The 16,684-nt window shown below is 33.1% G+C and overlaps 3 protein-coding genes across 3 annotated transcripts; 2 read left to right on the top strand and 1 right to left on the bottom strand.

Moving 5' to 3' along the window:
* Positions 1-1,207, top strand: LOC123890833 (DNA damage-repair/toleration protein DRT102-like). The gene has a single exon (XM_045940536.1). It carries the CDS (start codon positions 150-152, stop codon positions 1,056-1,058), a length of 909 nt encoding a protein of 302 aa, XP_045796492.1. The 5' UTR covers positions 1-149; the 3' UTR covers positions 1,059-1,207.
* A 1,255-nt stretch (positions 1,208-2,462) lies between these two features.
* Positions 2,463-3,792, bottom strand: LOC123889009. The gene is made up of 2 exons (XM_045938179.1): positions 3,722-3,792; positions 2,463-2,895 (listed from the first exon to the last, which is right to left on the bottom strand). The coding sequence occupies exons 1-2, from the start codon at positions 3,790-3,792 to the stop codon at positions 2,463-2,465; spliced, it is 504 nt and encodes a 167-aa protein (XP_045794135.1).
* Positions 3,793-11,765: 7,973 nt separating this feature from the next.
* Positions 11,766-15,294, top strand: LOC123890834 (probable serine/threonine-protein kinase WNK9). Its single transcript, XM_045940537.1, has 7 exons — positions 11,766-12,216; positions 12,328-12,365; positions 12,572-12,799; positions 12,926-13,146; positions 13,391-13,548; positions 13,634-14,060; positions 14,155-15,294. Exons 1-7 carry the CDS (start codon positions 12,154-12,156, stop codon positions 15,183-15,185), a joined length of 2,166 nt encoding a protein of 721 aa, XP_045796493.1. The 5' UTR covers positions 11,766-12,153; the 3' UTR covers positions 15,186-15,294.
* The last annotated feature ends 1,390 nt before the right edge of the window (positions 15,295-16,684 follow it).

Raw genomic sequence — 16,684 nt, forward strand, 5'->3', positions numbered from 1 at the left:
TGAACTCATACTGAAAATAAATGTTTTTGTTTTTTTGGGTTTTTCATATGGGTTTATTGATGAGTTAGAGTTTGTCTACATTCATTGAATCGATTATAGTTCAAACCAGATTCCTTTTGAGTCTCTCTCTACTGCTTTTCATCACTCTAATGGCAGATTCCAACAACCATATCAAAATCATCGCCGGAGCCGATGATTTCGGCACACCTCTCAAAGATGCTTTGCTCTCTCACCTCCGTTCCCTCAACATCCAAGTCGAAGATCTCGGAACATCCTCTTACTATTCCGCCGGCGCTGAAGTTGGCCGCAGAGTCTCTCAATCCATATCATCTTCCTCCCCGGAGGTCCGTGGTCTCGTCGCTTGCGGCACCGGTGCTGGCGTCTCCATTTTCGCCAACAAATTCCCCGGCGTATTTGCCACCACCTGTCTTACTCCCTCTGACGCTGTAAATGCTCGATCAATCAACAATTCAAACGTCCTCGCCGTCTCCGGCAAGTACACTTCAACTGAAACCGCAATTGAGATTGTTAACACATGGCTGAACACGCCGTTCAAGTCTCCGTGTCCGGCAAATGATAACAAACCATGGCCAGAGGAGATTGAGAACTCTCTAGACAAGTCACTGGTTGAAATGCCGGAAATTGGAAAAGGTGAACCGGTTGACACGTGTGCGGTTTGTTGTTTGGTGAAGAACCGGGAATTGAACCCGATTGATTTGATTCCGGGAGGGTCAATGAAGATTGTTAGAGAGACTCCGACGTCGGCGTTCGTGAGGTTTAAAGCCGGGAGTGTGGAGCCGGCTCATCATCATACGTTTGGACATGATTTGGTAGTGATTGAAGGGAAGAAGAGTGTTTGGAATTTGACGAAGGAAGAGAGATATGATCTAACGGTTGGGGATTACTTGTTTACTCCTGCTGGTGATGTGCATAGGGTGAAGTATCATGAAGATACTGAGTTTTTCATCAAGTGGGATGGTCACTGGGATATGTTTTTTGATGAGGACCTTGAAACTGGCAAAATTGCAATTGATAAAGAATTAGGGTTAGCCAAGTGATTTTGTGAGTCAATCTCAAACTATATCTACTCTTACAAATCATATTGTGTTGTGTGTCCTCACTGTACTATATGATGGTTGTTTCATATTTGTGTTGTGTGTTTTTGTGAAATAATAATTAATAAGCTCAAATGTTTTTGTTGTGTCAATGTGAAATCTTTGGGTCTACTCATATGTTAAGGTTACTTACTACTTACTAAATTTGTTTGTTTAACAAGTAATTGAGGTTCATGAGCTCCTCATAGGACGAATCGTTCAGGAACCCAAGTTTGATTCTATCACAAACAATTATCATACTTTACTTATACTGCGACTGAAGTCTAGATTACTAGCCCCCTTCCTTTGAAAATTGGGGACATTTACTTCTCAAACTATTTTCAAATGTCTTAGGCGCAGCTTAAGCACTTGAGCTATGCCTTGGGGACATTTAACTCTGATATATATGTATGGTTGGTATAGGAAACATATAAAGAGTTATCTAGCGCCTTGCTGAAACGTTTGTGCTGTAGCAGTGATCTTTTGATAATCTAGAATGTTATCTAGCGCTTTTTGAATAATAATTGTATCGTCAATATCTCTGTTTTCAAACACTTGACAATTGCGAGCATACCAAAGTCCATAGGTGATAGAGGCAATGTAACTGAGGTCTTCATTATTTAGGTTGTGAATGCTGTGAGTGAGCCAGTCAGTGAAATTTATGTGGTTGGTATTAAACCTAATCCCAAGTTTAGAGCCAAACTACATTTTTTCTGCTTTGTGACATTCCATGAAAACATGGTTTATTGTTTCCTCCTTCCGAAGGCATCTGGGGCTCAGGATAATGCACTGGATTCCTCTCTTGTTGAGAGCACTTCTAACAGGGAGAGCTTGTTGATATATTCTCCATAGGTGGGCCTTATGTCTTGGGATGGTGGGAAGAGTCCAAATTCTTTTCCAAATAGGATTGTAGGAGTTGGTTGCTGAGCGTGTAGTAGTGCTATCTTGCCAATGTTTAAGAACATTATAGCCTGTGTAAACTCCCTCTTTAGTGTAAGGCCACACGAGTTGATCATCATTTGGTTCTTGGAGAAGAGGAATTTGCTTAATAATGTTACTTTCAAAAGGGAGAAAAACTTGATCTATGAGGATGTTATTCCATCTGATATCAGGTTGAGTGGTGATAACTGATAAGGTCTTTAACCTTAGTTATGTTATAATTTCTGTCTTGAGGAGTCAGGATTTTGTAGCCGTTTTGCATAGGTAACCAATTGTCATCCCAAAGACTAATGTTGTTGCCATTGCCAACTTTTCAACACGCACCTTTTTGAATAACCCAAGTAGATTGTTGGATGCTCCTCTAAGTGTAACTCGGGTTAACACGAATCTGAGAATGAAGGATATCAGTGTTTGGAAAGTACCTGGCCTTTAGGCATTGACTGAGTAAAGAATTAGGATCAGAATGCAATCTCCAAACTTATTTTTCCTTTTCCTTTGGGAAGCCTTGAAGTGGAAATATTTCAAATATTTATCTCCATGGGCTAGCCAATTGGCTTTAGCCCTCTGAACCCACCATTCCTCTTCATGCTTTATGAGATCATCTAGCTTGTATTCTAGCTTCTTAATCTGCTCAAGGTCACCTTTGGTAGGAGTTGTGTCCTTGAGCTCCTGAGTTTGTCTAGGCACATTACCATACTTCTCATTGCCCCATTGATAAATCTTCTCAAAAACCATCAGAAGTTTAGTTTGGGTGTTACCCTCAGTTTTATCCCATTCCTCTTTAATAATTTGGTGACTGGTGTCATCTTTAAGCCATATATGCTCGAATCTTTTGATAAGCGGCTTGGGCTGAGAGTCCTCCCTGTAATCAAGGTTAGTGCCAAAAACTAAAATTAAAGGATTGTGACAGAAGTATAGCGAAGTAAATGATAATTGGTGAATCCAGGGAACCCAGTCATCCAGGAGGGGCTTGCACAAAATCTGTCAAGTCTCTCCTTTATGTGATTATTATCTTCCTGGTTGTTGACCCAGGTATACATGTCCCCAATGATGCTCGAATTTGAATTTGTTATAACATCAATGACTCTATCATAGAGTATGTTTATGGCATCGGGGATGCATATGGATTGTTTATCTTTCAATTCTCACAGTTTCTTTTGATGAGGTAAATGTTAGAAGTTAATTTGTTATGGACTGCATCCCAATCCTTGACCTTCAGCGCATTTGTAGTAGGTTTTTAGCATGATTATAGGGTTGTCGTAGTCGATTCTGCTGTCATTATTTTTTGCTTTATGATACACTACTTAACAGTACCATATTTTGGTTTATGTGCGAATGTTTTTGGCAAAATTTTGGTTGTGGTTTTCTACTGTTTTTGCTGAAACAGGTCCCATAGTGTCCTAAAATTTGTTCCGTTTCCACCCAATTCCTAAAATCCATCACATTTCTGTTTTTTCAACATTTTCTTATTAGCTATTTGTTTTTTCAACATTTTCATCATAGTACTTGAGCCAATCACACCCTCTGTGAACAAGTGACTGTCATGGACTTTCTGTTGCTGTTGTCGTGAGTCATGACCTCTTCTTCTCTTATACTCATTGATCTCAGATCTCAGTGAGAGCGGATATTTTGGTTTTTTTTACAGTTTTTTATTGTGTTATGTTTATCTCATAGCCATTAGATTAAACCAATGGCTGCAAATGGTGCAGCAAAGAGCTGTAGGTAATATGTCTGCCGATGATCCAGATCCCATTTCCATTGTTTCGAGAAATGCAGACAATTATTCCCTTCAAAATTGCGCTGACCTCGTTGTTGAAAGTATAATTTTTTCTGTTGATCTTAAAAGGCATTGTTTTAGCATTTGTTGATATTCTAAAGTTATATTGGTTGTATAACTACTTGGAAGGCAGTTGTACTTGTAGCATCACTGGCTCCTGAAGAGCAAGAGTTTAGCGTAGCTGTTGGAATATTTTAATCTCCAACAGTCTGGATTTTGTGTTATTTTCTATTCTATCATATGCTTCTGTCAAATTCTATACTAGTGATTGCAACCTACAACATAGCTAACCTGATTAATTCTCCAACAAAGTTTTATAAAAATTATAAAAAAAAAAATGAAATATTACAAGAGCTCAGGGCCTACTGCAGAATCTGGTAAGTTTGTTTACTTGCTTGTAGGTATTTGAAAAATTTATAATGACCTAAATATTTACATAATTAAAAACAGCAATTGTCACTGGCTCTCAAAGAAGAAGAAAATAATTAGTTGTCGACAGCGCCCTTCGGAGATGATACCTTTGGCACTCCTGTCAAAGATGCTCTACTCCCCTACCTTCGTGCCCTCAACATCAAATTCCAAGACGCCAGAAAGAAGAAGAAGAAGAAGAAAATAATTACTTGTCGACAGTGCATCATAAGATCCAATAGAGTTGCATGATCAAATGCTTAAAATTTAACAGAATATAATATTAGACCAATTTGATTAACAAATACTGTATATATAGTTAAGGGACCTAAATATAACGACAAATAATTACTAGATCAAAATGAAACTATTATTAAGTTAAAGGACAAAATATTTAATTTAACCTAATAATAAAAACCAAAGAGTCTCACATTATGGAGCTTATATAGTACTATAATTTTTATTTTATTTGTATTTGATAAGCTTATACTATATCATAGGTAGGTAATCTTCATCTTCGAAATTTATGGAGTTGAGTATTATTTTAAGTACTATTAGATCCTATTTTAGGTCATGAAACAACTTGTGCTGATCGATGATAGAAATGACTTTTTTATAAGGAAAAGAACCAGAAAGTGGTGCACTCAATGAAGTTACTGGTAAAAAAAGTCATTATAAATAATCCACAAAAGTATCACACTCAATGGAAATGATCTAATCAAATTAATTATACAAAACAACCGGCAATGGAAAATGTTACTTTAGTTGCTGCTCTATAATCCTTTCTAGTTCTAGAAGAACTGGTGGGTGGATGCTTAAATTATTACCGTTCCAAATTGACACTGATTAAGGTATTTTCCCTTGAAGGCTATAATCGCTTAAATATAAATATATATAACAAAGAGGAAGTGCTTTTTATAACGTGGAATCAAGCCACTATGTAGTCAAAAAGATATATATATATATCCACGAGTGCAGGGGAGAAAATTCCCATGCTTATCTTGCTTAATGATACTTATGCCATAACTATTAAAAAAGGAAGCCAGTATAGACCACTAATACTTTTTGACAAAATTTCAAATCATATGATGGATACACAAATGATAAGAATCATATATTTGTGTTATTTGTTGAATAAGGAGTTTGTGTTGTTGGAGTTTGTTTGAAGTCTCACATTGCTTAGGTTTTCGGGATGTGAAGTGTATAAATATGTAAGAGCAACCTCACCCTTTGAGCTAGCTAGCTTTTGGGGATGAAATCCAAGCATATTTAATATTATTAACTCACTTTATAAGTAAGTTCTATCGTACAAAAGTAATATACGTAAGTTAATTTTTATTGTTAGAGGAATAAACTTATTGTTAGCATATGTTTGGTTCAACTTCCACATCTCTTATAACATCACGGCATTAAACCATAACAAAGTATATATATATATATATATATATATATATATATATATATATATATATATATATATATATATATATATATATATATATATATATATATATATATATATATATATATATATATATGCTTTGTAGTGTTTGAAAGAGTTTTGAATACACCAAAAAAGTCTCACATTGCTTTGTAATCAAGACTAAATGTAGTTTATATACAACACTCACAACTTTTAAACCACCGAAACACATTTTCTATAAAGGATAAAATCGTGTTAGGTTAACCCCAAAATGAATAATATTACCGGAGATGTGGACTTGAGGTTGAAAAAATCAAAATGTTCTTAGTGGTCGTAACAAGAACTCTTCTACCAATAAATTTTAGAATAATGCATTAGAGTTGCTTTCGGTGTATATTTAGTTTGATGGTAATTAAGTTTATCAAAATTATAGGACTAAATATATTTTGTAACTACAAAATGTTTTTTTTTTTTTGCCATTTCTGCATTTAGTTCAGTTTGCAAAGATATTATACATTTATATATAGAATTTGAAATTCGAATCTATGATTCTTCACTTATTCATCTCAAAAGATAATTTTAGTCCAAACTACTTGACAAAACAAGACGATTAAAATACACACTATATGTATTTGTGTCGCTTTTGCTAATGATAATTCTTTGCTTTAGTTAGCCACCATAAGCGCCTACCCTAATTAATTAAGTTAATACACTAAAGTCCCCACGGACATTGACAATTGGGAACAAACAACTAAGCATGAAACCAAACTTAATTAAAATGAATGGTGATTGAGTGTCTGCTTTTTGGTCTAAAGAAAACAAGACGTACGTACAGCGTGCACGGCAGGGGAAGAAGCAGACAATATTTTTAATGCATGCTTTTATGATTGTGGTTGATCATGCACAATATTACATGAATACCATAAAGGCTTTTTGTTTTCACCACCGGTATCCGGCCTACTGAACCGTCTAATCTGGTTCAGTGATCCGTTTTAGCATTAAGTGGTTTCAACCTCCTCCCAATCACAATCGTGGGAATTGAATCGTGGTCATCCCTACTAAATCCAACATCATTTACAACTAAACCAACTAACGATAGGTGAATACCATAATTTTTGTTATTATAGATAAACATAAACATGCATGTGGGATCATTATACCAATTATATCACTCATCACTGTCCTTTTTGATTTGGCCATCTCTGGTGGGTCTGCCTGACTTGTAAAGGTTAGCTTATAGTACTATACTATCATCTACATTTTTCATCGCCTTTTCTTCAACTTTATAAATCTAAATCTAATTAATCATATATATAGCATGTTGTAAGTTTGCATGATCAATTCCTTGACCATAATTTTACTTGTTTCGTCATGAAAATTACTAAATTTTATGTTATAGTATATGATACCAAACTTTGAAAATTTTACAACCAAAACGATGGTCCTTGGCACCAAAAGTGGGCTTTCCATATATATATAAGCTAGAGTGCTAAAGCGTTTGAGTCTCAATATAAATGGTTAAGTCTCATCAAATAATATAGTATATACAAGAGAGTGATTTTTTTTAAACGGCAAAATATTATTAATAATAATCGGTCTCTATACAAGATGAACAGAGTGATTCATATATCTAATGTCTTAAAATTTTAGATGGAGTTGTAGAGAAGTGGCGCATCTCCATGTGGTCTTAGAAACATTAACCCCAATGAAAACACAGTAGGATTATGACAAAATATAAATTGATTTCACCAAATATTAAAAAATCTAAAATGGTAAGACATCGAGTATTTAATTTTTTTTTTACTAAATATAATTTTTTCACTTATATGATGTTTAACTTTTACTTTTTCATTTGTAATTTTATTTTTTTACTTTTTCATTCAAAATTTGGAATTATCACTTCATGTACAGACAATTAATACCATTTGACAAAGCAGAATAACAAATGATCGTCCAGTAAGTATAGTTCAAATAGTAGTTGTCATGAATATTATTAGAGTGTGGTCGGAGTGTAGTTCAGAACTTTAAATAGTAGCTATCAGAGATATTATTGGAGTGACCGAAGTTCGAATTCCGAATTTCATATTTCTCAACATTTAAATATGTGAGTCTAGCCACTAGTTATTTTTAAAAAATAAAATAAATAACAAAGAACCAATCTGTTAATAATGGAAAAATTAATTCTTTTTTTTTTTTTGACAATGGCAAAATTAATTCTTGTTCAACATACAAATGGAAAATCTAGTCAAAAGTTTTTTTTTCTTTTTCGAAATGCAAGTCACTTAAACTTTTTATCAGCACAAACCTAAATATACTGTATAAGTGATGCATTGAAATCAAAATTATTATTGTAAATTTGTACACTTTGTTAGTTCCTCGATTATTATCGACATAACAATACAGAGAAGTTTGCATGAGAGGTGGATAAGTACCGACTTATATATGTGGACGTGTGCTGTAATTTACAATCAATGCACCCTAACCTCCAAACAGGGACACATGCCAAATTTACATTTCAGATCATTCCTATAACCTATGGAGCCACTATCTCGTGACTGTGTTATATTATACAAGTTTGTTTTTTTGGTTAACCTAATATGGTTCTGGGTCGCATCAAGTGATTTCAGTCTCATTCCGATCATAGTTGCAGAACATTGAACTGTGGTATTCCCTATCAAATCAAGTGTCGATCACCACTAAACCAATTAACGATTGTTATATTATACAAGTTTTGTTAGCATGCATTCTTAGAACACTTATTAAATAATAATTAATAAAAAATAAAATTAATTATTCTGAATAAATAGCTTCTTTAAAAAAAATTATTCTGAATAAATAATTTTTAAACTTCTTAAATGCGGAATACACAAAAAGATCCTTCATTTGTTAGCTGGAGCGTCAATATCATGTTAGTCACTAAGTTTAAGATTACATTTCATCCTATATTAAATCGATTAATTACCACTAATGAAATGAGCAAAGTTGAGTTGAGTTTTTTGTCAAAAAAAAAAAAAAGAAGCTGAGTTTATTGTTGTAAAAAGGGAAAAAAAAAGTTATTTCTTTATTAACAAAGAAGATACTACCTCAAACCACTAGGTTTGGTCTAGTGGTGAGGGGTTTAAGTAGTATGTAATATGTTCCGAGTTTGATTCCCAGCTCACTGTAAACCAAAAAAAAATTCTACCTCCTTATATATATTTTTTGACAAATACTACCCTCCTAATATTGTAAAAAAAGAAGAAGAGAGATACTGGTATCAATAGGGGTGTGCAAAAAATTTGGCTATTCTTAACCAAATTACTAACCAATCCATATCCAATTTTAGTTTGCAAAATCCATTTAAAAAAAAAAACCACACCACTCCAATAAAAAAACACCAATTATAAACCATAACCACATTTTTGTAATTTGGTTTGGAATTGGTTTGAAAATTTAGGCCCAATAGCTAATTCAGGCTCAATCTTCAATTTTTTAAAATTCTTTATTATATAATAAAATAATTAATTAAAAGAGGGGGTGGAGGACCGGCGGTCAACCGGCGGTCAACGCCGGACCACCGGCGGCCGGCGCGGCGGCGTTCCGACCGGCGCGGTGGCGGACGACGGTTTTCCGACGGACCTCAGGAGACTTTCACGGCAACCGGTGGTGGTGCTCCGGCGGCCGGCCACCACCAACCACCCATGCTATTTTATTATTATTTTATTTTAAAAATCAGATTTTTAATAATTATTTTAAAAATAAGTAAAAAATCAGTTTTTAATTTTTTTAGTTTTTAAAAATAATTAAAAAATTCAGTTTTTTTTAAAATAATTAAAAAAATCCGTTTTTAATGTTTTTAGTTTTTCAAAAATTTAGTATTTTAATTTTTTTCCTATTTATTAGTTTTTTTTTGTATTTCAAAATCAGATTTTTTAATTTTAAAAATTACACTTTTTTTAAATAATAAAAAATATTTTTAAAACAATATAAAAAACAAGTTTTCGGCTAAGTAAAAAATAATTTGGGTTTAAAAAAAATATTTTGTGGGTTGATTATAAACCAATTCAATCATAAAATTAATGAAAAATTATGTTTTTAAAATAATTAATAAATCTATTTTTTTAATTAACTAATAAAAAAAATTAGTTTAAGTAAAAAACCTATTTAAAATTGGATCATGTGAATAACTTAAATTTTATTACAAACTGGTTATAAATTGGTTTGATCCGATTAATAACCAAATCCAAATTAGTTTTAAAAAATAACCGGTTTGTTATTGAAATAATTTTGGTTTAGAACCAAAACCATCAATTAGGTGTGGTGTGGTTTCCAAACCATGCACACCCCTATGTATCAATGCCTAATATTGTAAAAAAAGAAGAGATATTAATATTGAATTCACAATAGTATGAAGAGGCATGCTACTTGCTAGTCTTTGGTGACACATTCTCAAAGTTAGCATGTCACAATATGTCATCATATATAGGAGCTCATTTTTTCCTTTTCATTGACAAATTTAGTCATTATCTCTATTTATTAATTATAATATTAATGTTACTCTTTCTTCCCACAAAAATTACTATAGTTGGTCAATTCACCCCAATTAAAAAAAATTATAAATAAAATTTCTGTAAGAAAAATTATGAATAAATTTTTTGTTACCACACACAACATATAATGTAACAAAGTTTGTGAGGACGCAATGTTACTAAAATTTGATGTTGTTTTTTTTGTATGAGCACAAAATTTTGTTTGAAATATTTTAAGTTTAGTAAACTAGTTATAACACCCAAGATTTTTAAGTGATCAAATTATTATAACTACGTTTGTTAAGGTTAATAAATTGAAATAAAATAACATGCAATTTGAGACTATTTTTGGTTTACAATAGAGCGGATCGAACCTTTGACTTCATGCATGCTATCCAAACTCCTTAGCACTAGACCAAATATCTTACCACTAAATCAAACCTAGTGACTTGCAATTTGAGACTATTCAATATATTCCTTTTATTTTTGTCGGAGTTTACCAACAAGACACACACATGCATGTTGAAGTAGAAGCAGGGCATTACGAGTTTGAACCCTTAATTAATATATTTATAAAGAAATATGTTATATAAACACAAAAATGTTGGACAAAAATACGACATCATACTGATGAAACATGTAAAAAATATTAAAAAAACAAAAAGTGTAGCTTTTTTTATATTTTTATTAGAAAATTGTGTTTAAATAACATTTTCCTATGGTACGTGATGCCAATATTTTTGAGTGAAAACTAACGTAGTTAGTATTGAGATGTGTTTTTTCGTGATAATATAGTCCTATTTGGAGAGTTATGGGAAAAGTTAAATTAGAGGTTGGAGACTTTGAGACAATTTTTTTTTTTTGTTGAACACTAAGAAAAAGTGTTTTAGTTTAGAGATGAAAGTTTGAGATCATATCATACCACATTTTTACCAGTTTAATTAGCTCGAGTCCATAGTTCAAAAAAACGAAGAAATATAATAGAAGGAGATGTAAATCATTGAATTCAAGGTGAGAGTGGTTGAAATGGAGAATGTGATACTAAAATACTCTGCTCTTGCTGAACGAATACAAAACAGTGAAGAAATATAAGGAGACTTAAACATCAAATTCAAGATGGGTGGTTGAAAGGGAGGAGACGGTAAATCGACCTGGATCCCATGCAGTTATTGCATGTAAATTTTTAGATTGAATTTTGATCAACAAAATAATATAATTTAATAAATTTAGAAGGTTGAGATTAACCTGCAGTCAAATAGTAATTGCAGGGAATCCATTTCCGACGATATGCACCTACCATCAAGTTGAAGATTTTTTTTATTAAAATGTAGTAAGATCGACGATGTTGTACATAACATATGTTGTGCTCTGAAATCGATCATTTACCGCTCTTTCTATTCTGTCATTTCTATTACTCTTCATCCAATGACTTATAGTAAAAGTAACAGTTTTAAAGAGAGAATAAAAATATAAATAGACAGTTGAGATGATGACAACACATACAACTCAAGAGAATGAGTTAGAGAGAATCCAAATATATTATATTTTAAATAAATGAGGATGTTGCGTTAGAAATGTGAATTTGATAAAACTGAACACGGTAGAATTATAAATATGGAAACACTTATATAGTAAAAAAAAATAAAAAAATCTATAGTAGAAAAAATATGGAAACTAAAGCCATGTACTGATGAGTGTATAGATGATTATTAATGATTTATCTAGAAAAATAAGTATAAGTTATTGTTCATGATTTATTTACAGAAATAAAGTAATGAAATAAATTATTGATATCTTTTTCTCCCCATCTCATGTTCTGGCTGTCGTCAATTATTCCGCAATTTTTTATTATACTTTTTATTTTATATCTCTTTCTCTTTGAAAGGTTGCGGTCCATTCCATATATAAATATTTTATTTACATTTCATACACGACGGAGAAACAGATAATTTCTTTCTCTCTGGATATTATTTCTGCAAGTAACAAAGAACCTTAAAAAACAACATGAATGGTGAAACAGATGACTCTGACTTTGTTGAAGTTGATCCAACCGGTAGATATGGCAGAGTAAGTAATTAATTAATATTATCATGTTTTGTTTTTGTCTCTTGTTTCATTTTTATCATGTTTGGTTCCTCACTCAGTTTTATGATGTTTTTTGTTCCTTGTTTGTTGCAGTACAATGAAGTTCTTGGTAAAGGAGCTTCCAAGACAGTGTATGAACACAAACCCATGTTTTTTCATCAATTATTTATTATACCCCATTTCTTATTTTTCTTAAAAATTTGATTTTTTATTTTTTTTGTTTGTTTTGGGTTTTCTTCAAGTTGATTACTTTCTGAAGCAACTATTTGTTTTTCCGAGTTTGTAAAAATGGGCATTTGATGATTTTGAATTTTTGTTTTGTTTTGAATTGATGCAGATATAGAGCATTTGATGAGTATCAAGGAATTGAAGTTGCTTGGAATCAAATCAAACTATATGATTTCTTGCAAAACCCCGAAGATCTCGAGAGGCTTTACTGTGAAATTCATCTTCTCAAGACATTGAAACATAGAAACATTATGAAATTTTACACATCTTGGGTTGATACTGCAAATAGGAATATCAATTTTGTCACTGAATTGTTTACTTCTGGTACTCTTAGACAGTGAGTTTTCTCTTGAGTTTTAACTTCTATTATGATGATAAGATTCATTATCCTTTTTGTGCATTTGAGATCTTGTGTTATACTGTTACATATTCTTTAGCTTAATTGATAAAATTGTCAAAATAGGTATAGGCAAAAGCACAAGAGGGTTAACATAAGAGCGGTGAAGCATTGGTGTAGACAGATCCTACAAGGACTTCTATATCTTCATAGCCATGATCCGCCGGTGATCCATAGAGATCTTAAATGTGATAATATTTTCATTAATGGTAACCAAGGGCAAGTTAAGATTGGGGATCTTGGTTTGGCTGCGGTTCTCCGGAAATCTCATGCTGCTCATTGTGTAGGTATGTTTCATTCATGTTAGTATGTATCCTGTTTGGATTGGTTTATTTGAGCTTATTGACTTACATGAGCGCTTGCGAGACTCTTTGAAAGAACTTACAGAAACAACTTGTGACATGTCCATAAACTAGGATCAGTAACGTGCGGTTGATGTTTTTAAGATAGTTAGAGCAAAAGGATTGATTTGAACTAGGGTCAGAAATTCTAGTTAGAGTTTTTACATATGTTCTATTTTCATTTCCACAGGAACGCCCGAATTCATGGCACCAGAAGTATACGAAGAGGACTATAATGAACTAGTTGACATATATTCCTTTGGTATGTGTGTATTAGAAATGGTTACATTTGAATATCCTTACAGTGAATGCAGCCATCCAGCACAAATCTACAAGAAAGTTTCTTCTGTAAGATTGATTTCTTTCTCGTTTTCTTTTGAAGTGTTGTTTCTTTCTGGAGTGGTGAAATATCATTGACATTTTACATCTCCAGGGGAAAAAACCAGATGCTTTGTATCAAGTGAACGATCCAGAAGTACGAGAATTCATTGAGAAATGCCTAGCAACGGTGTCTCTAAGACTCTCTGCAAGGGAGCTTCTGGATGATCCTTTTCTTCGAATTGATGATGACGAATATGATTTGAGATCGGTAGATGTTGAAGAGTTTGGTGACTTGGGTCCTCTCGTTTGTCAGTCATTCCTTTCACTCGACCGTAGCTATAGTAACATAAGTACTGAATATTCAAATGGGTTTGGGTATGAAGTAGATTGGTATTCTCAACCAGCTGAGATTGAACATGGAATTGAACTTTTCGAGTGCCATGACGATGAACCCTCCAAAGATGTTGACATAAGCATCAAAGGCAAGAAAAAAGACGACGGTGGCATCTTTTTGAGACTAAGAATGGCAGACAAAGAAGGTTGGAACCACAACTTTATTATATTGGTATTTTACTATCACGATTTATATATGTTAGGATTTAAGCTTGACAATTTGACTTATTCATGTCACAGGTCATATCCGAAACATTTATTTCCCATTCGACATAGAGTTGGACACAGCATTAAGCGTAGCAACTGAAATGGTTGCGGAACTAGATATTACAGATCAGGATGTTACCAGCATAGCTGGTATGATAGATGGAGAAATTGCTTCCTTGGTACCGGAATGGAGAACAGAACCAGGAATCGAGGAAACCACCAACTATGAAAATCAAAGTTTCTGCGACAATTGTGTGTCTAGTCATACTACAGTTACAGATTTTCTTTTACATAATGAAGGTGGAAAAAACTTGCAGCTTCGTCAATGCTGCACACACGGATGTACTTCAATGCACGGCCGGTTTGAGGAGATTACATACCCATCTGAGGAGTATGACGACAACCACATTAGCGAAGATACACCTAACATGTCAAGTGAATCAGACTTCTTGCAGTATCAGGAATCATGGGATCATCACGAAAGCCGTGAACTTAGTCCTGTAGAGTCTACTCGAAGCCATTCGGGTGAACAATATGAACTATTAGATAAATCACCGTTGACTGAAGATAAAAGAGAGGCTGTATGGGAAAACGGTTTCGCACCCAACGCAGGAAACTCCTTGACAAATTTATCAGGAAACAATTATTTGTCAACTGTTGATTCGCTATATTGTGGAGTCAAGAGCGATTATGAGAACGAGATCCAACATGAGTTGAGGTGGCTCAAAGCAAAATATCAAATGGAGTTAAGGGAACTTAGGGATAAACAATTGGATCTAGAAGCTAAATCTCCACATATTACTAGTAACCACGAAACAACAGCTGAAACAGTAAACGGATTCGATAACCGTATTCACTTTGATAATTACGGGAACTATGATTCTAGTTACCATTCTCAAGAACACAAGAGCCACCCCAATTTGGACACCCGAAGGGCCCAAAATTGCGCGATGACATGTTCTGATGAAGATGTGGTAACTGCAAAGAGTTTTTACACAAGGTTATTGCTTCCAGATACACTACATAGAACTGTTTCCCTCCCTGTTGATGCTGTGGATGTATAATATAATACAATACAATGTGATGCACTCATTGAATTCTTCCGTAGATTATGTATATAGATACCACCCTTACAGAGGATATCTGAATTCATCATGCCACCTTTTTTGTTTTTGGTTTTTTTTCTTCTAGGAATTTAAATTACTTCCTGCAAGAAAACCAAATCATTTTCTTAAAAGTATGAATATATTGGTACAGTCTATATTTAAAAAAAATAAATTGTTGGGCGTAAATCAGGTATCTCTGCGCGCAACTACAAAGATTAATTTCTCGAGTCTTATGAGATCCAAATGGATGGTAAACTCTTCCCAAAGTTTTAACATTCCCATAGTTAGACTTGTATGATGTATAATAATGATGGAGTAAGTCTATGCAAATTTGGCAAAGTATTTTCCAGATTATTAGCGGGGAATGAGAAAATGTGTTGTGTGTTGACTGTTGAATTGCATTTATGTTTGTTACCAAAAGTCCAATTAGACGCTGTTATATTGTCGCATAAGGTTTAAGTTTAACTCAATTGACAAATATCAATATTGTTAGACCGAACACCTTTACTTAGAGTTTGAATTGGGTACTTCATAGTTATCTGTATGAATTTTAAGTGGTAAATGGGTGAAGTTGGTGCACATGGAGATTGAATTCAACCATATGGGTCTCTGTCTCTTTATCTTATAGTCAATTATCTTTGGCGATTCTTTCAAAACAAGGAGCATATTCAAGAGCTATGGTGCAACATGCAGATTGTTACGTATGTAGGTGCAGTGCAGCCTAACCTAATAATTGGACTTAAAAGTTATGATATTCCATCTCACAATGAAAAATTGATATATTTTTAAAAATTAAATCGAATTTGAACCATGATCTGTTTGATTTTTTGTGGGAGGACTAAAACAAATTTTAAAAAAAATGTATAAATATAATGGTATAAGGACTGATCAAAATCCTCGTAAACTTAACTCAGTTGGTAGATATATTACATTATTATATGCCGGACAAGCACAATTTGAAAAAGAAAAAAAAAAAACTGATCAAATGATAAACAACCTTATTTTCTAGGAAGAAAAGCACAATTTGAATTTTGAGACTTCAATTTATTTATTGGACAAGAAAATATAAATGAGACTGAAAGAACTTTGACAAATGAGATAGCAATGAATAAATCAAATTGTTTTATTTTTATAGTTTGGTTCAATGGTTCATTTACGTATGTCAGTTCTGACTATGCATTGGCCAATGAGAATGGTCTTTGATCACTTTTTGCTTTCCCATTAAGAGTACGTAGTACATTATTCCTTCTCAATCATGGATGAATGAATAAATGAATGAATGTGTTGTTTTCAAAGGTAATCAATTAGTAATTGGACCCCAAAAAGGACAGTGAAATGAAAGGGTATTGTATTCTATTCTATTTTCTTCTACGTGTGCTTTCTGGATCATGCTTGCAAAACTAGACGTGATTCTGATCATAACTCCATTTGTCCAAAATAATCGACACTTCAAATTT

This window comes from Trifolium pratense, linkage group LG6 (assembly GCF_020283565.1).
Source record: "Trifolium pratense cultivar HEN17-A07 linkage group LG6, ARS_RC_1.1, whole genome shotgun sequence".
NCBI lineage: Eukaryota > Viridiplantae > Streptophyta > Magnoliopsida > Fabales > Fabaceae > Trifolium > Trifolium pratense.